We start from the raw sequence: 24,558 nt of genomic DNA on the forward strand, positions 1-24,558 counted from the left end.
AGCAGGGGCACACATGCCCCTGCTATCTATGAGGTCTGAAGCGAGATTTATTCTCGCTTCAGACTCTCTTTAAGTTTGACGTGTGTATGAGCCTTTACACTAACCTCCCACCACCTACTCCCAACGCTAACCTCTTTCACTCATTCCACCACCCTTCTGTCTTTTTACCACTTTGCTCTCTCTTAATTGTCTTTCTTCTTGTTTTACTGCAGATTGCACCAATCACCACCCCCTACAAACAGATTTTCAATGGCGTCCGCTTCTCTCGGTGAAGAGCTGAGCTGCTCTATATGCCTGAGCCTGTATACAGAGCCGGTGACACTGACATGTGGACACAACTTCTGCCGGAATTGTATTGTGACTGCCCTGGAGACACAGGAGGAGTCTGGAAGAATGTATTCCTGTCCAGAGTGTAGAGCAGAGTATCCAAACCACCCTCTACTGAAGAAAAACAGAAATCTGTCTAACATTGTGGACAATTTCGCAGCTACACAGCAAAACAAACCCAAGGTTTTGTGTACGTTTTGTGTGGATGGCCCTGTGTCCGCAGTTAAAACTTGCCAACAGTGTGAAACCTCCATGTGTGATAAACATCTGGCAGCCCATAACGAGACAGTGGACCACGTGTTAGTGGAGCCCACGTTCTCTTTCAGGCACAAAAAATGTTCCATCCACAAAAAGCTCCTGGAGTATTACTGCTCTAAGGACTCCACCTTTCTGTGTGTGTCCTGCTGTCTTGTTGGGACACATAAAGGACACCTGGTGGAACTTCTAGAGGAGGCTTCTGAGAAGAAAAAGGAGGGCCTAAGACGTTTACTAAAAAAGATGGCACCAAAGAGAGGGATAAATGAGAGAATCCAGAGCTTACAAGAAAAGAAAGGGAAAGTGCAAGAAAAAGCAGCTGATGAGAAGAAGAGAGCCACAGCTCTGTTTGAGGACATCAGAAGACAGCTGGAAGTTCATGAGATGAAAGTCCTGAATGAGATCACCGGGCAAGAAGAACGGTTATCACAGTCTGTCTCTGATTGTATCCAACAACTGGATACACGAGGAGGGGAACTGTCCAGGAAGATGGCTCGCATTGAAAAGATGTGTAATATGACTGACCCAATAGCTGTCCTGCAAGATCCAGAATCTGAAACAGCTGACCAAGATATGGAGGAAGTTTCTGTTCCAGATATGAATTTTTTTCGGACTTTTCATGTGGTACAAGAATCCATAAAAGAACTTATTACTCAGATATCATTGCAAACGAACTCCTCTTTTCCAAAGAACACAGATTTGTTACTGGATGCAATTACTGCACATAACCTTTTGGATTTGTCTGATGACTTCAGGACTGCCTCAGTCTCTGACATGGAACACGACAGACCACATTCACTGGAGAGGTTTATAACATACCCCCAAGTGTTGAGCTTTGAGAGTTTTTCCTCCGGGAGACATTACTGGGAAGTGGAGGTCAGTGATGATGGAGATTGGGATGTTGGGGTAAGCTATCCTAGTATAGAGAGAGAAGGGGACGAATCCGGCCTTGGAGATAATAACAAATCTTGGAGTTTCCGCAGAAGTGAGGATAAACTTTCTGCATCCCATAACTCACAGATAACGTCAATAAATCCTCGGGCTGCCTGCAGAAGATTAAGAATATATCTGGATTATGAAGCTGGATGTCTGTCCTTCTACCAACTGTGCGACCGCATCTGCCTTCTACACACCTTCAATGCCACCTTCACTGAGCCCCTCCATGCTGCTTTCTTTCTGGACGACAAAGCTTGGGTGAAGGTGATTTCACCCTAAGGCCGGGTTTCCACTGAGGCAAATCTGGGCCGATTCCATGCCAACGAATTCGGATGGATTTCAGCAGCCCATGGAAGCCTGTGTGAGCCATCCGAATTCGTGGGCGAGGAAAAATCTGAGGCCCTGCAGCATATTTCTGTGCAGGACCGTCCAAATCCCATAGCCGCGCATAGCGCTGCTCAGAGCCGGGACAAGGTCCTCCAGCACCCAAGGCTGAGACACCAAAGTGCACCCCTTCATCCCTCCCACCCCCATCATCACACACTGATTGCTATTGGACTATGAGGTGCCCCAGGGCCCCCAACCCTCCTTAATCTCTACTTATTTGGCATGTCATCCCCTTTTCCTTATTTCTCTCTGCTTCAAACACTATAGGGGAATGATAGCTGAGTGAGTTGTGCGCCCCCTCCTACACTGCGCCCTGAGGCTGGAGCCTCTCTCCCCTCTGTCTCGGCCCGACCCTGGCGCTGCTAGAGGGATTCGGCTGCGAGAGGCAGCAGCTGTGTCTCGTAAGACGCATGCCGCCGGACAAATGGAAATCCGGTCTAAGATGCCATTTCAGAGGGTTGGCCAGGATGTGAGGAAGCATAGCGCAAGATCTCTAAACAACTTACCTATCCAGAGTTGGGCATCATTTAATGGAGTCTATTTAAAAGGCAGAAGCATTGGACACAAGTGCATCTGCTCCAGCTGCATGCCAGTTACATGTCAACTGTAAGAAACTTCTGACTCTCAAGCATTCCCCTCTGAGCCACTCTATCACCATTAAATGTGTTAAAGAGACACTGAAGCGAAAAAAAAAATATGATATTATGATTTGTATGTGTAGTACAGCTAAGAAATAAAACATTAAGATCAGATACATCAGTGTAATTGTTTCCAGTACAGGAAGAGTTAAGAAACTCCAGTTGTTATCTCTATGCAAAAAAGCCATTAAGCTCTACGACTTTCAAAGTCGTGGAGAGTGCTGTTTTCTGACTTTTATTATCTCAACTGTTTTCTTTTCCTCTGCCAGAGGAGAGGTCATTAGTTCACAGACTGCTCTGAAAGAATCATTTTGAATCCTGAGTGTTGAGTAATCTGCACATATTAGAGAATGATGCAATGTTAGAAAAAACACTATATACCTGAAAATAAAAATATGAGAATATTTTCTTTGCTGCTAATCTTCTAGTAATTATTCATAGTACACAACCAATTCATTATATCATATATTTTTTTCGCTTCAGTGTCTCTTTAAGTGTTATGGGGGAAGGGGCATTGTTTTTTTGTTTATTTTATTTTGCTTTATTTCTTAAAGAGAACCCGAGGTGGGTTCTAAGAATCCTAATAGCAGACAGAGGCTGGGTCTGCATATCCTGCCCAGCCTCTGTTGCTATACAGCTTTCCTGCAGCCCCCCTCTGCGCTCTGCTATGCCCCCATAAATCATCAGCTGAGCTGTCGATTCACAGCGTGTGGTAGCCGGTGTACTGTCAGAATGGGCAGCCCTGCACGTTGGGCAGCCCCGCATGCGCAGTAGGAGCCTGCGTCCCATTAAATTGTGCAGCCACGTAAAACGTCCTAAATATCTCCGCTTCCGCACTACGTACACTCCCGAAATTTTCAGGGGAGGGAGGGGACCCGCAGCTCTAGCTCTGTGCCGAATTGCAGCCCCCGAGCCCCGCTGGTTCCCCAGACTGATTGCAGCAAACCTATCTCGGGAACTAGCGGGTCTCGGGGGCTGCAATTCGGTACAGAGCTAGATCTGGGGGTCCCCTCCCTCCCCTGAAAGTTTCGGGAGTGTACGTGGTGCGGAAGCGGAGATATTTCAGATAAATAATGTCTAACTTCCCACTGAGCATGCGTAATACTCAGTGAGGAAGGCTGCTTCCGGGCTGCAATATCTGACATTACACCTCCAGCCCTGGAACCAGCATGCGCGATACTCAGTGAGGAAGGCTGCTTCCGGGCTGCAATATCTGACATTACACCTCCAGCCCTGGAACCAGCATGCGCGATACTCAGTGAGGAAGGCTGCTTCCGGGCTGCCCATTCTGACATTACACCTCCAGCCCTGGAACCAGCATGCGCGATACTACTCAGTGAGGAAGGCTGCTTCCAGGCTGCCCATTCTGACATTACACCGGCTGTTTACCTTTGTAATGCCAGTCTTGCTGCTCCCCCGCCTCCTCCATAGCTCCGTCCCCGCCTGTGTCCCTCCCCGCTGATTGGAGGATGATTTATGGGGGCATAGCAGAGCGCAGAGGGGGGCTGCAGGAAAGCTGTATAGCAACAGAGGCTGGGCAGGATATGCAGACCCAGCCTCTGTGTGCTAATAGGATTCTTAGAACCCACCTCGGATTCTCTTTCAATCTTTTGCCCAGTCTGTTTTACTAGCAGAAATGACCACTTTGGGAATAAACATCCTGCAGTTTTGGTTGCTATGGTAACAGCAGACCACAAGCTAATGTGGCAGAAAGCGAGTTTTAAGTCTGTGGGTGTGGCTTCTGCAGCTGCTTGGACTGTGTCATCTCCACTGTTCAGAATGAAAGGGGGCGGGTACAATCTGTAGTATGTCTAGACTGCAGCTGATAACACAGACTACAGTGCAGTGAGGGCACTGTAACGACACAAAGTAGAATCCACTTCATTATTCAGAATATCCACTTTTACATCCATTATCCCGGAGTTAGTGTCAGAGACGCTTAGGGAACCCAACCCGGAGCTGGGAAAAAAGGGCGCAGGCCGCTAGTGGACAAAAAGGGCGCCGCCATTCACTCCCATAATAAATAGCGTTTAATGGACGCCGAGCAGGAAAAAAGGGCGCCGGAGCTAAATAAAGTTTACAAACGGCGCCCGGAGCTAAATAAAGTTTACAAACGGCGCCCGGAGATGTTTAATGATTTATAACTGAACTTGTGGTGATTTACGTTTATAAAATGCACCCGTGCCGAATAACGTTTATGAAAATACTAAACATATTTATCTTATTTAAATAATTAAAACATTATTTAAAGTTTTATCCCTTACTGTTTGTAAAACATTATTATTCACAAAATAAAGCGATCAGTACGTAACGTAAATTGCAAAATATTGTTTGCATCCACAATTAGTAAAACATTATTATCCACATAATAAAGGGGGGTCTTAGGTTTAGGCACCAACAGGGGGGTCTTAGGTTTAGGCACCAACAGGGGGGTCTAGGGGTTAGGGGTAGGTACAGGGAGGGTTACTTAGGCAACAACAGGGGAGGGGTCTTAGGTTTAGGCACCAACAGGGGGGTCTTAGGTTTAGGCACCAACAGGGGGGTCTTAGGTTTAGGCACCAACAGGGGGGTTTTAGGTTTAGGCACCAACAGGGGGGTCTTAGGTTTAGGCACCAACAGGGGAGTCTTAGGTTTAGGCACCAACAGGGGGGTCTAGGGGTTAGGGGTAGGTACAGGGAGGGTTACTTAGGCACCAACAGGGGGGGTCTTAGGTTTAGGCACCAACAGGGGGGTCTTAGGTTTAGGCACCAATAGGGGGGTCTTAGGTTTAGGCACCAACAGGGGGGTCTTAGGTTTAGGCACCAACAGGGGGGTCTTAGGTTTAGGCACCAACAGGGGGGTCTAGGGGTTAGGGATAGGTACAGGGAGGGTTCTGTGTAAGAGTAGGCTTAGGTATAGTTTTAGTAAAATTTTAGTAATAATTACTAATGTTTTACAACACTTATTACGAACGTAGTTATATTTATATCATCTTTATAAACAATATTTTCAGATTTTATTATAAGAACAAACCATAAATGAAGGTTATTCACAATAATATACAATTATAACAATTAAACATATATTATTGTTTTTTTTATAAACGTAGTTATAAGTTTAACTTTTGAAATAGGGAAGATTAACGTTTTCACAATTTCCGATTTCATAAACATTATTTAATGATTTATAATTTTGTTAAACATTATTTGTAAACGAAATATAGCACACTATTTTTATAAACCCTATTAATGATTAATTATTATTTAGAGTTTACACCCCGCGCCCTTTTTGTCCGGGCGCCCTTTTTGTACGTACGCACCCAACCCTCCCAGTGATGTTTAACCTAGGCCAGGGCTGTCCAAATGTCGGTGGCCTGCAGGCCACATCCCAACCTTGAGAGCTCCTGCTGTGGCCAGTCTGTTTGCTGTGTTGAGTTGAACTTACCCGGGGCTTCTGATGGTCCACCACAGACATCCTGTGCCTGCGCACCCACTCCCCAATGCTCCAGCCCCGCCTCCGGTTCACTTCTGGAATTTCAGACTTTAAAGTCTGCAAACCACTGCGCCTGCGTTGCCGTGTCCTCACTTCCGCTGATGTCACCAGGAGCGTACTGCGCAGGCACAGACCATACTGGGCTTGTGATATACACACGCCAGGTAACATCAGGGGAAGCGAGGACACGGCAACGCAGGCGCAGTAGTTTGAAGACTTTAAAGTCTGAAATTCCAGAAGTGAACCGGAGGCGGGGCCGGAGCATTGTCAAGTGGCTGTGCGGGCACAGGACGTCTGCGGGGGACCATTAGAAGCCCCGGGTACGTTCAACTCATTTTCCCCCGACACCCCTACAGTATTCCTTTAATTTTCTGTAACTACTTCTACCATTATGCCACACCCCCTTCCTCCAAAGCCAGGATGTTTCTGCTCCACCCCCTCCATACCGAAACTCTCGGGAGAATGTCCACCAAGTTATACCTCATTCACATTGGGTGCGTTGAGAAATCCACCAGGGAATTCTGGGATAGGAGCATCAACGTATCTGCAAAGCACATCGTATGGGATGCCTTAAAGGCCTTTATAAGACTACAACAGATTAGTTTGATGATCATAATGCTCCCACATATCTGATTAAAGTGAACCTGAACTCAGAACTGCTTCTCTGCTGTAAAAGATAAGCAACAGCATAATAAGATTTAAAAAGACTCTGAAGTCTTATTCTTTTTTCCCTGTTTTTTTTTTTTTAAATTTGATTTAATCTTGTTAAGCATTATATCCTAAGTGGAATCGCCGCAATACCGCAGCATAACAAGTGTTTTTTAATACAGAAAAAGACCTGCAAAGTTCCACGACTTCACAGGTCGCAGATCGTGCTACCCTGGAGAGGCAGAGCTTTAGGCTGTAGCTCTGCCTCTCCGCAATCAATCTCCGCCTCCTCCCCGCCCCTCTCAGTGAAAGAAGACTGAGAGGGGCGGAAGGAGGCGGCAATCATCAGAGATTGGCTGCCTCTTCAAGGAAGTAAAGCCCTGCGAGCCGGGGAACTTTGCTGGGCTTTTTCTCTATTAAAAAACACTTGTTATGCTGCGGTATTGCGGCGATTCCACTTAGGATATAATGCTTAACAGGATTAAATTTGAAAAAAAACAGGGAAAAAGGAGACTTCAGAGTCTCTTTAAAGACAGTCTGAAGCCATAAAAAATACTTATTTTTATTGGCTAGTTCTATTAAGCATTAAAAGGAACTCCAGTGAACATTTTACTGTTGGCAGGTGATGTAGCTGCTGCATGGTATTTGGCAGTTGGAAACAGCTGTAAACAGCTATCTCCCACAATGCAACAAGGTTCACAGACAGGAAACTGCCAGGAGTACGTACTTTTCTTGTGGGAGGGGTTTCAACACAATATTAGTCATATAGAGCCCCCTGATGGTCTGTTTGTGAAAAGGAATATATTTCTCATGTAAAAGGGCAGGGGCGTAACTAAGCCCCACCGGGCCCCCCTGCAGAATATCAGAGCGGGCCCCCCCCCCTGGGGCCCGCTCGTAGCCGGTTTTTGGGGGCCGGAGGGGTGGCAGCATGAGGGGAAAGCCTTGGCCACAGTCGGCGGGGAGAGGGGAAGTTCCCCCCTCTCCCTCACCTCGGGGCTCTCCCTTCCAGCTAGTTACCGTGTGTGGGCAGCGGGCAGCAGCGGAGGCAAGATACATACCTTCTTCCTTGCGTTCCATCGCAGCCTTCTCGCTCTAGCGGCTAACGTCACTTCCGGAAGGGGAGAGCCCCGAGGTGAGGGAGAGGGGGGGAACTTCCGACTGTGGGCAAGGCTTTCCCCTCGTGCTGCCACCCCTCCAGCCCCCACAAAACGGCCCCGAGTGGGCCCCAGGGGGGGGGCCGGGCTCCCCCACGGGCGCTGGGGCTGTAGGGCCTATTGTTACGCCCCTGTAAAAGGGGGTATCAGCTACTGATTGGGATAAAGTTCAATTCTTGGTTGGAGTTTCTCTTTAAGATCATAGCTGATATGCCGCATCCCCATGATAGAACAATGTATTTATACCCTCAAAATCCCAGGTCAAAATTTCACGATTTTCCAGATCATGGATTTTGCTGCCTGGGGGAGGCAGAGCTCTGAGTTGTAGCTCTGCCTCCATTCCAATCATTGTCCACCGATCTCCGCCTCGCCCTGCCCCTCTCAGTGAAAGAAGACTGAGAGGGGCAGGGAGAGGCGGAGATTGGCAGAGATTGACTGGCGCAGAGGCGGAGCTACAGCGCAAAGCTCTGCCTCTTCGAGGAAGGAGCCCCGAATTTTGCCACTGGGATTTCGGGGGTATAAATACATCGTTCTGCCGTGGGGATGCGGCGTATCAGCTATGATCTTAATACTTAATAGAACTGGCCAATAGAATGAGGTATTTTTTATGACTTCAGACTCTCTTTAAAGAAAAACATTTCTTTGTTAAAGCTAATACAAATCCTGCAATAAATCTGCAGTGTGTTTACTTCCTGCTCTCATGGAAGCTGACATAGGGTTAACTTCCTGTGCTTTCAAATGAGCTTATATGGTGTGGCAGTCAGCTGACACAACTGAGGGATCAAATTTAAACTTGTGATTAGAGACAAATAAGGGGGGATTAGACAGGCTAAACTCTTTAATTACATGCAGAGTGCATTTCTCTAGCTTTTCCTTCTGTCCTGTGCAAGAGTTCAGCTCCACTTGAAGGCTTAAAGTGGATCCGAGATGAACTTTTACTCATTACATAATGTGTTCCTTTCCTATTGTTTATAGGGCATTCCTCAAGCCAAATACTCTAATTCCCTATAAACTAAATAAGCCCCGCCTACAGTTTTCAGAGAGCCTTGGCAGTAGCAAAGGCTCATGGGAGCTCAGTCTGGGCAGGAGGGGGAGGTATTACTAGCCAGAGATTTCAGAGGCAGAGGGGAGGAGGGGGGGATTCGGTTTTTTTCACAGTCTGAGTGCTGATGGTGCAGATAAGCCTGCCTGTGTGTAATGATTACAAACAACATGGCTGCTGTCATTGTATCACAGGAAGAAATAATCATATTCTATCGAAGCTGTTTGCAGCTAGATTTGCTGTTTAAACCATCTAAACTGTACATAAGATATATAGACAAGTTACTTGTTATAGTTACTTTCTAATCTCGGATCCGCTAGGCCTTTTTACTACTTAACATAAACTTGATTCCCATCCTTAAAATTAATGTATTTCTTATTTTCAAATGTTAATATGAAGGATGGACCAGGCTAGAAAGGACCAGTGTGGTCTGGATTATAAAATAATATTTTTCTCAGGAAATCTTTATGATATGCATGATTAGGGGTGAACCAGGGGCGTGATTAGGGGTGTGGCATGGGCATTGCTTAAAGAGGAACTTCAGCCTAAACTAACATACTGTCATTAAGTTACATTAGTTATGTTCATTAAAATAGATAGGTAATATAATCTCTTACCCACCCTGTTTTAAAAGAACAGGCAAATGTTTGATTTCATGAGGGCAGCCATCTTTTTGGTTGAAAGGAGGTGACGGGGAGCGTGAGACACAGTTCCAACTGTCCTGTGTGCTGAGCACCCCTCCCAGTTGCTAGGCAACGTGAACAACAACATAGGAAATCCCATCATGCTTTGCAAAGCATCAGGGAAAAACTGCCCGGGTAGTTTTCTTTGATGGGTGGAGATTAGCTAAAAATGCAGCTAAAAATGATGCTTTGGTAAGAAAAACAAAGTTCTGATGCTGTGAAACTGTTAAAGAAACACCAAGCCTTTTCAGTGCTGCTGAGTAGATTTTTAGTCCGGAGGTTCACTTTAAGTGTCCATCTTTCTTATCTCGAAAAGTTGGGAGGTAAGAAATCTCTGGACGGTGGAAAAAAATACACACTCTCCTGCACATGGTTTTCATGAGTGAAAGGGGAGGTTTCTTTGCTAATTGGCTGCATTTGCGGTTGGGGAGAAGAAGGAGGAAGGGCTCCCAAAACCTCTGGGCCCCCCTGCGATGGCAGAGGTCACAGGGGTGATAGCTATGCCCATAGTACACAGATATGTCCTGAAAGAGGGACAAATGAGGAAGAAACCAGGACAGAGGGACAGGGTTCCCAAAGAGGGACAGTTGGGAGCTATGGGGGTTTCACTGGAGTGGCCAATAGAACACTAGACAGGAGTCACCAGTCAGATGTGCCCCCAGTACTATCCAGTCGTCCCCCTCTCCCCAGGTATTTATATTCAGATGTGCTCCTGGTGTTAGGTGTCCCCCTTCCACAAGAATAGATAGATGTGCCCCCAGTATTTGCCAGTCCCCCTTCGCCTCCCCAGGTATTAATATTCAGATGTGCTCCTGGTGTTAGGTGTCCCCCTTCCACAAGAATAGATAGATGTGCCCCCAGTATTTGCCAGTCCCCCTTCGCCTCCCCAGGTATTAATATTCAGATGTGCCCCTGGTGTTAGGTGTCCCCTTCCACAAGCATAGATAGATGTGCCCCCAGTATTTGCCAGTCCTCCTTCGCCTCCCCAGGTATTAATATTCAGATGTGCCCCCAGTATTTGCCAGTCCCCCTTCGCCTCCCCAGGTATTAATATTCATATGTGCCCCTGGTATTGGGTGTCCCCCTTCCACAAGAATAGATAGATGTGCCCTCAGTATTTGCCAGTCCCCCCCCCCCCCCCCCTCCCGTCCCCCCATGTATTGAAATTCAGATGTGCTCCTGGTACAGAGCCAGCTTTAGGTTTCACAGCCCCCTGAGAAAACCTGATTTTTGTGCCCCCCTCCTTCATCCTCTTCCCGCGTGCGCACGCACACACAGAGGCCCATATGCAATTCACCTTTTCTCCTGAGATCTCTTAGGACAGTGGCTCCCAACCTTTTTGACGTCGTGACACAAATGCTCAGATCTCCATGACACATCACATATGTCCAACAGAAAAATACTATTAATAACCACGAATGGGTGGAAAGAGTGCACTATCCTGAATATACTTAAAAATGAAGGCTAGAACCTTTCAGGAATATTAATAAAAACAATCAGTGGCACAGTTAGGGCCCCCCCTCCCCCATTTAGAGTGATAGCACAGCAACGACAATTTGCACCACGCGTTATTATAGCCGCAGTGCGCCGCCCCCAAAAAATGCCCTCAGACTCAGTATAGGTAGGTAGCCAGGTATAGGTGCCCCCAGTATAGGATCTCACGTGTAGGTGCCCTCAATATAGGTTGCCAAGCATAGGTGCCCCCAGTATAGGAAGTCAGTTGAAGGTCTCCATCCCCCCCATAGGTAGCCAGGTGTAGGTGCCTCCAGTATAGGTAGCCAGGTGTTGGTGCTCTCAGTATAGGTAGCCAGCTATAGGTGCTCCCAGTATAGGAAATCAGGTGTAGGTGCCCTTAGTACAGGTAACCAGCTACAGATGCCCCCTTGGAAGCCGGCGCCCTGAGCGACCTCTCCGGTCACTCAGGTCAAAGGCCAGCTATGCCCTGGTATTAGGTGTCCCCCTTCCCCAAGTACAGATAGATGAACCCCCAGTATTAGCCAGTCCTCCCTCCCCATGTATAACCAGGTTTTCACCCAGTATAAGGTGCTCCTCCTTCTCCTGCATAAGCCGAGCTGAGCAAGCAAAGCAATCTGTAATAGTTACCTGCCTTGGCACCACCAGAATCCATCTGCACCCTGTCACACACACAGTCCCTCCGTCTACTCACTGACGCCATGTAATGAGATTCGCCATTAGAGGGCATCAAAGAGAGGAGATAGAGGGACTGTGTGACAGTGTGAAGATGAAACTGGTGGCACCGAGATATGTCCCACCTGTCCGCTGTGCATATAGCCCGGGTTGGGGTGCACTCAGCAAACACAAGTGCACCCTCAGAGCTCGGCGCCTAGAGGCTAGTTCCTACTGAGCCTCTGCCTGGCCCTGGGATTGTTCTATCCATCTCTACTAATATACATAGGTATTTATACAGTCTAACACTGTGCCTTATGCTTTGTATTATATTGTTACAGAGGTTTGTGTTGGTATTTTGCCTTTCAGGCTTCTGCTCATTACTTTATATAAAGGTTTAATTGTATGTTGTGCATTATTATTACAGCCAACTCATGCAATAAAGCTTTTTGTTAAACTAAAACCAATGTGCTGTTCAAGTATCGTGTGTGTGTGTGTGTGTGTGTGTGTGTGTGTGTGTGTGTGTGTGTGTACGTACGTGTGTGTGTACGTGTGTGTACATGTAATGTGTGTGTGTGTGTGTGTGTGTGTGCGCGTGTGTGTGTACACGCGTGTGTGTGTGTGTATAGTGTGTGTATAGTGTGTGTGTGTGTGTGTGTGTGTGTGTATATGTGTGTGTGTACGCGCGAGTGTGTGTGTGTGTGTGTGTACGCGCGAGTGTGTGTGTGTGTGTACCCGTGTGTGTGTGTACCCGTGTGTGTGTGTATGCGTGTGTGCACATGTAATGTGTGTGTGTGTGTTTTCATCCGCATGCTGGTGTATGTTTGTGTTTTTCTCTGTAGCAAAAAAAAATTGGTTGACCTTGAAATGCAAAATCTTGCAGGAGAAACGTTTATAAAAACGGGATCACAGCCCACAATATCACTGTGGTGAGTGTGCTCTCTGCCTTATGGGTAGCAGTGGTTCTACAGCCAACGCACTGGCCGTACTGTCAGTCAAAGATTCATAATGGGCTGTGTATCACTTCTGAAAGAGCGTACATAGAATATGGGTGCCTGGAAAAATGGGTGCGAGGTACCCTGAGAGCTTCAGGCAAGGCCGGTTCTCTCATGAAGCAAGGTGAAACACTTGCATCAGGCGCAGAGATTACAGGGGCAACATGTTTGTATTGTTAAAGCATGTAGTCAGAGTAGGAGGCAGGGGCATTGATAGGATCGCAAGAGATCTGGGGCACTTTTGGGCACTCCAGCCAGAAAATGGGTGTGGCCATGCACTAGAATGTGGGTGTGGTCATGGGTGGAACCAAAATTACATGAACTTAACAGCACTCTAAGTAGGCCTGCCCAGCAGAATGTTGTATGAAGCCCCCTCTCCTTTAATGCAAAAATACAAAAATGCAGCATATCACATAAATAGGCAATGTCACTTAAACAAAACTATGCAGTTACCTGGCTTCTGAGCTGGCTGGTCTGGCTTTCTGCTGGGCGGCTGTCCTGCTGCCAGTCCCCCCATAGCATTCCCTGACCTTCCAGTGGACCCCTCCCATGCTCCCTTGTGCCTCCCATTGAGGCACCACAACTCCCAGCATGACCCCATAGAAAAACCACAGCTCCCTGCATACCCCATAAAGGCATCACAGCGCCCAGCATGGCATAATAGCATCCGGTATGTCCACATAGAAGCACCACAGCACCCAACATACCCCCGATTGATGTACTACAGCTCCCAGCATGCTCACCATTGTGGGACCACAGCTGACTCTGCCTGGGGGACATTAGGGGCACCCCAGAATAGATCAGGGGCACATGCCACTGATCTTTGGTGCTAGCAACACCCCTGGAAGGAGATGAAGCAATATAAGAGCAAGGTGAAGAGGTCATCATTGGGGAAAGACATCAAACAAATGACAGCACTCATAGGCTGCAACTGTACTGCCTCCTGCTGTACAAAATCATTGGGGAAAGGCAGCTTGTTGTGCTATGTGAGGAGTCTGACAGTGAGTGAGGAGGGGGGAGGCAGGAGAGCAGCAGTGTTTCATTTGACTTGCACAGCAGAAGGGAGGAGGTGGCACTGCTGTCCTGACTGGGGAGGAATGGAGTGTCTGAGGGTGAGCAGTTTGTTTGTCACAGACTCTCAGCCAGCCAGTGTGCTATTGTGTTGAGCTGCAGCATGTCAGGTGAGAACATTAAATGAAGCAGAGTAAATTGTCGGGTGCTGTGCAATCATTCCAAATCGTGGGGAGAGGCATCCTCACAAGTTTGCCTCAGGCAGCAAAAAGTCTAGAACCGGCCCTGGCTTCAGGAGTTGAGATTATTGGGGTGTTTTCTACATTGATTTATTATTTTATAAAGCGCCAACATATTCTGTGGCGCTGTACACAATAAGAAACAAACAAGAGGTACATAATAATACAGACACAGCGTGCATTCCAGAGAGCGCGCTCAGTAGTTAAGTAAGCCAGGTATAGGTGACCCCAGAGCAGGCACAGCATACTGAATGGCATAAACAAGCTCTAGCAGCTGGATGAGCAATACATGAAGGCCAAAATCCGGATAATCCCAGAGCTGAGACTAGTGACATGGAAGTAGAGTTCAGAGCTTTAAGAGAACCTGTACTGAGTAAAAATATTTAAAATAAACACATGAGGTAACTTCAGATGAACATTACATAGTTACCTTGCCATCAGTTCCTTTCAGAAGCTCACCATCTTCTTCTGACAATAATCCTTCCAGTTCTGACAATATTTTGTCAGATCTGAAATATATCAGTTGCTGTCAATAAAATATCAGTTGCTGTCAGTTACAGCTGAGAGGACAACTGATGTACCAGGTAATGTCCATGTCTCCCTATGGCTCAAGTGGGCGATGTTACAGTTTAACTGTGTGCTGACCAGAAAGCTGTTATGGGTAATGACCATTTTCAAAATGGAGGACGGAAAATTCCCTTGATCACAGTGAACAAACAGGACGCAGGAGAGGAGAACGACACTGAGGAGTAGACTACATGAAAGGTAAGTATGACTTGTGTATGCTTATTTTGACTTTTAATTTTCAGTTCAGGTTTTCTTTAAAGAGGAACTCCAGTAAAAATAATGTAATAAAAAAGTGCTTAATTTTTACAATAATTATGTATAAATGATTTAGTCAGTGTTTGCCCCTTGTAAAATCTTTTAAATCCCTGATTTACATTCTGACATTTATTACATGGTGACATTTTTACTGTTGGTAGGTGATGTAGCTGCTGCATGCTTTTTTGGCAGTTGGAAACAGCTGTAAACAGCTATTTCCCACAATGCAATGAGGTTCACAGACAGGAAACGGCCAGGAGTACCACGGTCCTCAGAGTTTCTTGTGGGAGGGGTTTCACCACAATGTCAGTCATACAGCGCCCCCTGATGGTCTGTTTGTGAAAAGGAATAGATTTCTCATGTAAAAGGGGGTATCAGCTACTGGTTGAGATAAAGTTAAATTCTTGGTCAGAGTTCCTTTTTAACAAAGATCTAAAGGTCCATTCCCACCTCGCGATTTTTCCAACGATTTTTCCAATGACCGGTGATTGTTTTGAACAACAAGCGGTCGTTTCCGCAATCTCACAATTTGGGCACAGGCGCACGATCCTGCTACCGTTGCTTAGCGTCAGGCGGCGTAAACGACCATTGCGTTGGATTGAATCTTTAAGGTCCCAGACAACTCCCACGCAAAGTACCGCAATTGCTTGAAATCTCATTTGCGCCCGTCGTGTAACATCGCATGACGTCGCACATACCCGCCAGCCAGTAGATGAAGTAAGATGGATCCGGGAGCGCATGTCGTCAGGGAGACGTCGCTGGATCCAGCTTCCTGCATCGCGAGGTGAGTCGCCCACAAATATCACATGATAAAATAATAGGCCATAAAGGTGGCCACACACACCATACAATTTTTTACATTTCTTTTCAATTCAAGATTTACAACCAATTTTTCTGATTGATTGTAACTCTTTAAAAACCTGACCAATGCACCACACACCTGTGTTCAATTTTTCCCCAATTATGAAAAAAAAAATCATTGAAAACTCTGAAAAAATTGCCTGCATTTCTTTATTATAAAATAATCAATTTACCATACACCATACAATCTTGTCAAAACCTGATTAGAAATTTCTGCTGCTTCCGATCGAGAAATAACGAAAAAAAACCAAACCGGGAAATCTGATCAGTATTTTCACTCTAAAAAATAAAACTTTTGATTTTTCTGTAGAAATGTTTTTTATCGAATTGCTGTAAAATTGGATCATTTTATTGTATTGTGTGTGGCCACATTAAAAGAGACAGATATCCTTGAAATAAAATAGAAGAATTGGTAGATGAGGATGAGGCTGGTAATTGTACCTGAATGACAAAAGGATGATGTGAGCTGAAGAGGAAGAAGCTCTCTTTCCATCACTCTGCTGTCTTTCTTTGCCGCTTTGCTTTCTGTTAAAGGGAACCTGAAGTGAGTAAATATTTTTTAAAATAAACACATGATGTAGCTGCAAATGAATATTACATACTAACCTCACCGTCAGTTCCTCTCAGAAGCTCACCATTTACTTCTCACAGTGACCCCTTCCAGTTCTGACAAGATTTTGTCAGAACTTAAATATACCAGTTGTTGTCAATTATATATCAGCTGAGGTCACTGACAACTGAATGTGCAAGGTAATGTCCATGTTTCCCTATGGCTCAAGTTGGCAATATTACAGTTTAACAGTGTGCTGATCAGGAAGCTGTTATGGGGTAATGGCCATATTTTAAAATGGAGGACAGAGAATTCCATAGATCGCAATGGACAAACAGGACGCGGGAGAGGAGAAAGAGATTGAGGAGTAGACTACACAGGAGGTAAGTATGACTTGTGTATGGTTATTTTGACTTTTTATTTTTAGTTCAAGTTCTCTTTAAAGGACAACTGAAGTGAGAAGAATGTGGAGGCTGCCATATTTCTTTCCTTTTAATCTCCCTGGCGGTTTATTAAAATCCGCCAGGGGGCAGCAAATACCTTTTTTTTTTTTTTTTTCTTCATGTAGCGAGACGACGTCTCGCTACATGATAGCCGCTGCTCAGCGGCATCCCCCCAGCCCCTCCGATCGCCTTCGGCGATCGGAGATCAGGATATCCCGTTCAAAGAACGGGATCTCCTGGAGGGCTTCCCCCGTCGCCATGGCGACGGGGCGGGATGACGTCACCGACAGCGCTGCCTGGCACTGATTGGCCAGGCAGCGCACGGGGTCTGGGGGGGGGGGGGGGGGCGGCTGCGGCGACGCGGATAGGCGGGTAGCGGCAGCGATCGGGCACTGCACGCAGCTAGCAAAGTGCTAGCTGTGTGCAGCAAAAAAAAAATTATTCAAATTGGCCCAGCGGGGCCTGAGCGGCGACCTCCGGTGGTAATGGACGTATTAAGTCGTCCATACAGCTAAGGAGGTTAAACAATACCAGTTACCTGGCAGTCCATACAACTAATCTTGTCAGATCTGATAATAATGTCAGAAACACCTGATCTGCTGCATGCTTGTTCAGGGGCTATGGCTAAAAGTATTAGAGGCAGAGATTAGCAGGACAGCCAGGCAACTGGTATTGCTTAAACAAAATATCCATATCCCTCCATATCCCTCTTGCTTCAGTCCTTTATTGATATTTTTCCTCCTTGTTTTCAGTACAGATTCCACCAGCGCTCAGACAGTCACACATTTTCTAGTTTAAAAAAACAAAGAAATATTTCAATCCACTTCTCTCCCCTGAGTGGGTTAACATTTGAAGTGAGTAGAGGCAAGAGTCCCGCCCCCTACACACTGATTTTCAGTTTCGTTTCCTCTTCATTCCTTTTACTATGGCGTCCGCCTCTCTCGGAGAAGAGCTGAGCTGCTCTATATGCCTGAGCCTGTATAGAGAGCCGGTGACACTGACATGTGGACACAGCTTCTGCCGGGATTGTATTATGACTGTGCTGGAGACACAGAAGGCATCAGGAAAAGTTTATTCCTGTCCAGAGTGTAGAGCGGAGTATCCAAACCACCCTCTGGTGGAGAAGAACAGGAAGCTGTCCAACATTGTGGAGAATTTCACAGCTATGCAAGAGAAACCTGAGGTACGTTGTACGTTTTGTGTGGATGCCCTAGTGCCAGCTGTTAAGACTTGCCAACAGTGTGAAACTTCCATGTGTGTTAAACATCTGGCAGCTCATAACCAGACAGTGGACCACGTGTTAGTGGAGCCCACGTCATCACTCCAGAACAAAAAATGCTCCAGCCACAAAAAACTACTGGAGTATTACTGCACTGAGGACTCCACCTGTCTGTGTGTGTCCTGCTGTCTTGTTGGGACACATAAAGGACACCAGGTGGAACTTCTAGAGGAGGCTTCTGAGAAGAAAAAGGAGGAACTAAGACATGTACTAAAAAATATGGCCCCAAAGGGAAGGATATATGAAGAGAAAATTCAGAGTTTACAGGACCACAAGAGAAAAGCACAAGAAAAAGCAGCTGATGAGAAGAAGAGAGTCACAGCTCTGTTTGAGGACATCAGGAGACAGCTGGAAGTCCATGAGATGAAAGTCCTGAATGAGATCACCAGGCAAGAAGAGCAGATATCACAGTCTGTCTCTGATTGTATCCAGCATCTGGAGACACAAGGAGGGGAACTGTCCAGGAAGATGGCTCGCATTGAGAAGATGTGTAATATGACTGACCCAATAGCTGTCCTGCAAGATCCAGAATCCGACACAGCTGACCAAGATATGGAGGAACCTTTTGTTCAAGATCTGGATGATTTTCTGATTTTGCTTGTGCTACAAAAATCCGTGAATGAACTCATTACTCAGATGAAATCACAAGTTGAATTCTCTTTTCTAAAGAAAGCAGATCTGTTACTGGATGAAGATACTGCACATAACCGTTTGAAATTGTCTGATGACTTCAGAACTGCCACAGAGTCTGACACAAGGCACTGCAGACCAAATTCATGGAAGAGATTTACAACATATTGTCAGGTGATGAGTTCTGAGAGCTTTTCCTCTGGGAGACATTACTGGGAAGTGGAGGTCAGTGATGATGGAGATTGGGAGGTTGGGGTAAGCTATCCTAGTATAGAGAGACAAGGGGATAAATCCGGAGTTGGAGATAACAACAAATCTTGGAGTTACCACAGATATAAAGATAAACATTCTGCTTCCCATGACTCAGGAAAAAAGTCATTAAATCCTCACTCTCCCTGCAGAAGATTAGGAATATATCTGGATTATGAAGCTGGACGTCTGTCCTTCTACCAGCTGGATGACCCCGTCAGCCATTTACACACCTTCACTGCCACCTTCACCGAGCCCCTCCATGCTGCTTTTTATCTGGACTATAAAGCTTGGGTGAAGGTGATTTCACTTTAAGATGGCATTTCAGAGGTTTGGCCGGGATGTGAGAGAGCATAGCGCAAGATCTCCAAACACAAGATCTCCAAACAACCTACCATCCACAATTTAATTGGGTCTGTTTAAAATGAAGTACAGTAGGACGCAAGTGCATCAGCTCTTGTGCATCTGACTGTCAAGCACTCGCCCTTCCCACTCTGACAAACGCCTTTAAAAGTTTAAGTATTATGTTAATGGGGTTTACTTGGTTTGTTGTATTGCTTTTTTTCTTAAAGCAGATCCGAGATGAAAAACTAACTTTAACAGGTAACTTGTCTATATATCTCATGTACAGATGGTTTAGATCATAGTTTCTCAACCTGTGGTACGCGTACCCCAGGGGGTATTTCTGAGGGTTCCAGGGGGTACTCAGGCTTGATATACTTAACCAAAAATAACAAATTTAGAGTTTTAGAAAATGATAAATCTTATTTAAACACCACCAAATTAGTATTTTAGCTAATTAAAAGCAATAGTAAAAGCTTGGAAATGGTTTAAAACCAATTATAATGTACTACGATTAAATATATATTTGTCAAGTGGTACTTGTGATAATGTTTACTATGCTAGGGGGTACTTAGTGAGTATATGGTTTTAAAAGGGGTACATACCAATAAAATGTTGAGAAACACTGGTTTGGATGGTTTAAACAGCAAATCTGTCTGCATACAGCTTTAATAGAATATGAATATTTCTTCCTGTGATACAATGACAGCAGCCATGTTGTTTGTAAGCATTACACAGGGGCAGGCTTATCTGCATCATCAGCACTCAGCCTGTGAAAAAAAACCTAATCCCCCCTCCTCCTCCCTCCTCCCCTCTGCCTCTGAAATCTCTGGCTAGTAATACCTCCCCCTCCTCCTGCCCAGAATGAGCTCCCATGAGCCCTTGCTACTGCCAAGGCTCTCTGAAAACTGTGGGCGAGGCTTGTTTAGTTTATAGGGAATTAGAGTATTAAAACAAAAACAAAAAAGTATTTGGCTTGAGGAATGCCCTATAAACAATAGGAAAGTAACACAATCATGCAATGAGTAAAAGTTCATCTCGGATCCACTTTAAAGGAGTCATCAGGGGGATATGAGGACAATAAGTGCTACTTACCCGGGGTTTCGTCCAGCCCCAAGCTCCCTGCAGAACTACTGCGCAGTATGCTCCGGACCACGTGGCGGTGATTGACAGTGCCGCTCGCACAGGCGACGTCATCGCCGGGGACCGGGAAGCTTCACAGGTGAACGGCTCACCGCAGAGCTGCAGCGAGGGACATGCTGGGAGCTTGGGGCTGGACAAAGCCCCGGGTAAGTAGCACTTATTGTCCTCATATCCCCCTGATGACTCTTTTAAGGCTGGATTCACACTTACTGTAGATACGTTGCGCATACATCAAATAAAGGCACAAGGAATTTAGGGCGCACAGTAACAGTGTTAATAAGTACCGATATTTTACTATAAAAATGTAAAATATCGATATTAAATACCGATATTTTACTATGGCCAAACCTAACCCTACTCTCACACAGAACCATCCACCCTGATCCCTAACCGCCCACCCCATCCCCGCACACATTGCCTGCCTGATGCCTAAAACTAACCCTCCCCCCCCCCCCCCCAAACACACACACACACACAATACCTGCCTAATGCCACCCCCACAAAAATATAAAAAACCCCATTTAATATCATGCACCGGAGAATAGTGGCATTTGAGCGCCAGCGATGCCCGATATAGCGCCTGCTATATAACAGGCACTCAAATTTCTACTCTGGCACCCAAAGACAGCTATTTTGTATTGGCGGCTATGGTGGTGCCTATTTAGTCCACTTGCCGCATGCGCCCTTTTTTCCTGCCTGGTGCGTTGCATCCTATTGAAAAATAAGCAGGTTGCAACATCACTCAGCGTAACGCATCTTACTGTGAATCCAGGCTAGATCCTATGCTCAGTCTGTTTTACTGGCAGGAAGGACCACTTTTGAAATGAATGTCCTGCAGTTTTGGTTGCTATGGTAACAGGACTTGTTTGCTGTATTAGGGATGGGATTTACTAATGTTCGCTGTAAAGTGATGCCTCTGGCAGTGCATATAAATTATATGTATGTTATATATTATAGTGTTAATTAAGATGCTATCACATCCAAATAATAGATATATTGATTTTAAAGTCCATCAGAGTGTTTTGTTTCAGACCAGACAAGCTGTGAGGATCTGCGCGGCTGCCTGTGCATGCAGGTAGCCTTTTGACCACTGTTTAGGTCTGCATTCTGCAGGTCTCTGGAAGAGAGACCTTCTGTCAGTTTTGCAGCTTGCTGCAGAGGAATTTGCATACGTTTGTCATGCAAATTGCCTGGCCACATCCTTTGTAGGCTTGCACTATATATACCATGTGATCCCACAGTACTGGGCTGGTCATAAGGATTTAGTCCTGTGTAACACTCCTGGAGGAGGATTAGAAAAGATGTGGTCCGCAACAAGTTCTCTACACAGATTCCGTAATTTATTTAGGACGTGTCCTTACAGCAAATATGAAGTACATAAGCTGACATGTTTCAGGCCATTCGGCCCTTAATCATAGCACACAGAAGTACAGCTCGGTCCTCTCAATTTAAAATGAAGAGGTATGTGCGACACACCCGGGTGTGGCATGCACCCGCCCACCCGTAGGAGGGGTCAACAATGTTACAGGTACATGCCACCACCCACAGGGTAGTCTCAACCCCCATGCAAACCTTGGACCATCAACATTTAAAAAAAAAAATACAAATCTCAAAAATTAGATAAATGTATAAAATCAAGAGAGAACTCAAATATTAAACACGCAGAATGAGATATATGTACATAAGAATACAAAGATGCATACAAATATAGATATAATGCAACTCTACTCATATGAACAAAACCCACCTGAACCTATGTTCAGTGCACTACCATAAAAGATCCGAAAAATCTGACCCCCCCCCCCCCCCCCCGGGTAAATTACATATCTAGCCTGTAACCAAAGCTAGATCCCATCTAGCGTTAAGTCCCTTAGGGGCTCTGGTCCCCAGACGAAAAATCCACAGTGCTTCCCTTTTCCGGATAATCGCCAATCTGTCTCCACCTCTCTTCGGCACAAAGACCCTCTCAATACCCTGAAAAGAGAAGCCGGTCATGTCACCACCATGCATGTTTTTAAAATGCTTGGCAACATTTGAGATGTTTCTGGTGGACCACGATGCCCCCAGATAGTGTTCCGAAATTCTGGCTTTAAGGGGTCTGGTGGTGCAACCCACATACTGCAATAAGCATACATTACATGAAACCAAATAGAGTTCCACATCTTTGGGGGTTATCCGGAAAAGGGAAGCACTGTGGATTTTTCGTCTGGGGACCAGAGCCCCTAAGGGACTTAACGCTAGATGGGATCTAGCTTTGGTTACAGGCTAGATATGTAATTTACCCGGGGGGGGGGTCAGATTTTTCGGATCTTTTATGGTAGTGGTAGTGCACTGAACATAGGTTCAGGTGGGTTTTGTTCATATGAGTAGAGTTGCATTATATCTATATTTGTATGCATCTTTGTATTCTTATGTACATATATCTCATTCTGCGTGTTCTAATATTTGAGTTCTCTCTTGATTTTATACATTTATCTAATTTTTGAGATTTGTATTTTTTTTTTAAATGTTGATGGTCCAAGGTTTGCATGGGGGTTGGGACTACCCTGTGGGTGGTGGCATGTACCTGTAACATTGTTGACCCCTCCTACGGGTGGGCGGGTGCATGCCACACCCGGGTGTGTCGCACATACCTCTTCATTTTAAATTGAAAGGACCGAGCTGTACTTCTGTGTGCTATGATTAAGGGCCGAATGGCCTGAAACATGTCAGCTTATGTACTTCATATTTGCTGTAAGGACACGTCCTAAATAAATTACGGAATCTGTGTAGAGAACTTGTTGCAGACCACATCTTTTCTAATCCTGCTTCAGTATCCGGGCCTGGCTGCCTTTGGTCCAGCACTGCTCTACACGGTGCAGTTGAGCGGTGTTCCACTTCCCTCTATCTTACTCCTGGAGGAGTGTCAGCCTTGCTCTTTGTTTGAAGATCAGCTTAGAGTAATTCCGGGATCTGCACTAGGCTAGTTCCCTAGTGCAGTTAGGATTGCATATCTGTTTTGTTTGTCTGTTGCGATTGTCCTGTCCCAGCGGTGGCCGACAGGAAATCGTTCTGATCTTTGTTCTTGGAGTATAGCTGGAGCAGCGGTTGCTACCAGCTATCTCATCTGATCTGTCTTCCTGGATCGCACCAGCCTCTTGCGCTAGTGCTGTGGATCCTTCTGTTTTTCCTGCCTGGATCGCAGTCGCCTTGCGCTAGTGCTGTGGATCCTTCTGTCTCCCTGGATCGCACTAGCCTCTTTTCGCTAGTGCTGTGGATCCTTCTGTTCTGCCTCTCTGGATCGCACTAGTCTCTTTCGCTAGTGCTGTGGATCCTTCTGTTCTGTCTCCCTGGATCGCACTAGCCTCTTTTCGCTAGTGCTGTGGATCCTGTCTATCGCTTGTTCTTGTTTTCGTGTGTCTGTCTTGTCTGCTACGAACGCTTGCTGGAGGCTCGGTGAGGTAACCGTTAAGCAAGCGCTCGCGTCCTCTGTTTTACGTTTGTCTGTCGTTGGTTAGTTAGGCGTGCTTGTCCCTGTTGTGCTTATCACGTGGGGACCGCGCACGAACGCGTGCACTGTTGCGAATGAGTGTGGTGTTCGCGTTCAGTTAGCGTTTGTTATTTTCCTTGTCTTCTCATTGTATGATTTGCTGTGTCTTTGCTACTCTCGTGCTCTGCCTTGCTGTAGCCTTGTGTCACGTCTGGCGATCGCACCTCTCGCGATCGCGTTCCTACTTCATATCTGCTGTGGTGTGTGCACCGTCGCGGGTTGGCGACTAGTTTGGTACACACACATACTATCTGTCCCTGTGCTCATTCTCAATCGCCTCTCTTGCGATTGCGTTCTGTCCCTCGTGCAATTCCTGTCTGGCGTGTGTGGCAGGGCAGAGGAGCTGTTCCTCTGCACTCCACAGCTCCACCTGTCGACAGGAATTTCCCTCTACAGGTGCATTGCACCTTCTGCTGGGTTTCCCGCAAATTATACGCTTGTGGAGGATTCCCGTAGTGTCAGCGCACGTCTTGTGCGCTGATCACGGAGAGAATCCCACAATCGTTACACAAGCCTAACCTTTTTTATGAACACCTTTCTGCAACTATAAATCTTGTCTTGAAATTTTGCTCACATGACCAGAAAGTGAGTTTTGAAGTCTGTGGGTGTGGCTTCTGTAGCAGCTTGGATTGTGTCATCTCCACTGTTCAGAATGAAAGGGGGCAGGCACAGTCTATAGTATGTCTGAGAACATTGCAGCCAACAGCACAGACTATAGTACAGGAAGCAGCTGGTGTCTGGGCTCCTGACCAGGTACTTTACAAGTGATTTATTTGTCATTGAGTAGTTGAGGAATT

The 24,558-nt window shown here is 46.0% G+C and overlaps 2 protein-coding genes across 2 annotated transcripts; both read left to right on the forward strand.

Annotated features, from left to right (window-relative positions):
- Positions 1-218: 218 nt before the first annotated feature.
- Positions 219-1,894, forward strand: LOC137525439 (E3 ubiquitin-protein ligase TRIM39-like). Its single transcript, XM_068246522.1, has one exon. The coding sequence runs from the start codon at positions 250-252 to the stop codon at positions 1,795-1,797; it is 1,548 nt and encodes a 515-aa protein (XP_068102623.1). The 5' UTR covers positions 219-249; the 3' UTR covers positions 1,798-1,894.
- A 15,620-nt stretch (positions 1,895-17,514) lies between these two features.
- On the forward strand, positions 17,515-19,440 carry LOC137525440 (E3 ubiquitin-protein ligase TRIM39-like). Its single transcript, XM_068246523.1, has one exon. It carries the CDS (start codon positions 17,515-17,517, stop codon positions 19,060-19,062), a length of 1,548 nt encoding a protein of 515 aa, XP_068102624.1. The 3' UTR covers positions 19,063-19,440.
- The last annotated feature ends 5,118 nt before the right edge of the window (positions 19,441-24,558 follow it).

Source organism: Hyperolius riggenbachi, chromosome 7 (assembly GCF_040937935.1).
Source record: "Hyperolius riggenbachi isolate aHypRig1 chromosome 7, aHypRig1.pri, whole genome shotgun sequence".
NCBI lineage: Eukaryota > Metazoa > Chordata > Amphibia > Anura > Hyperoliidae > Hyperolius > Hyperolius riggenbachi.

Coding starts and splice junctions, on each gene's coding strand:
- LOC137525440 (XM_068246523.1), top strand. CDS start 17,515: ATGGCGTCCGCCTCTCTCGGAGAAGAGCTGAGCTGCTCTATATGCCTG.
- LOC137525439 (XM_068246522.1), top strand. CDS start 250: ATGGCGTCCGCTTCTCTCGGTGAAGAGCTGAGCTGCTCTATATGCCTG.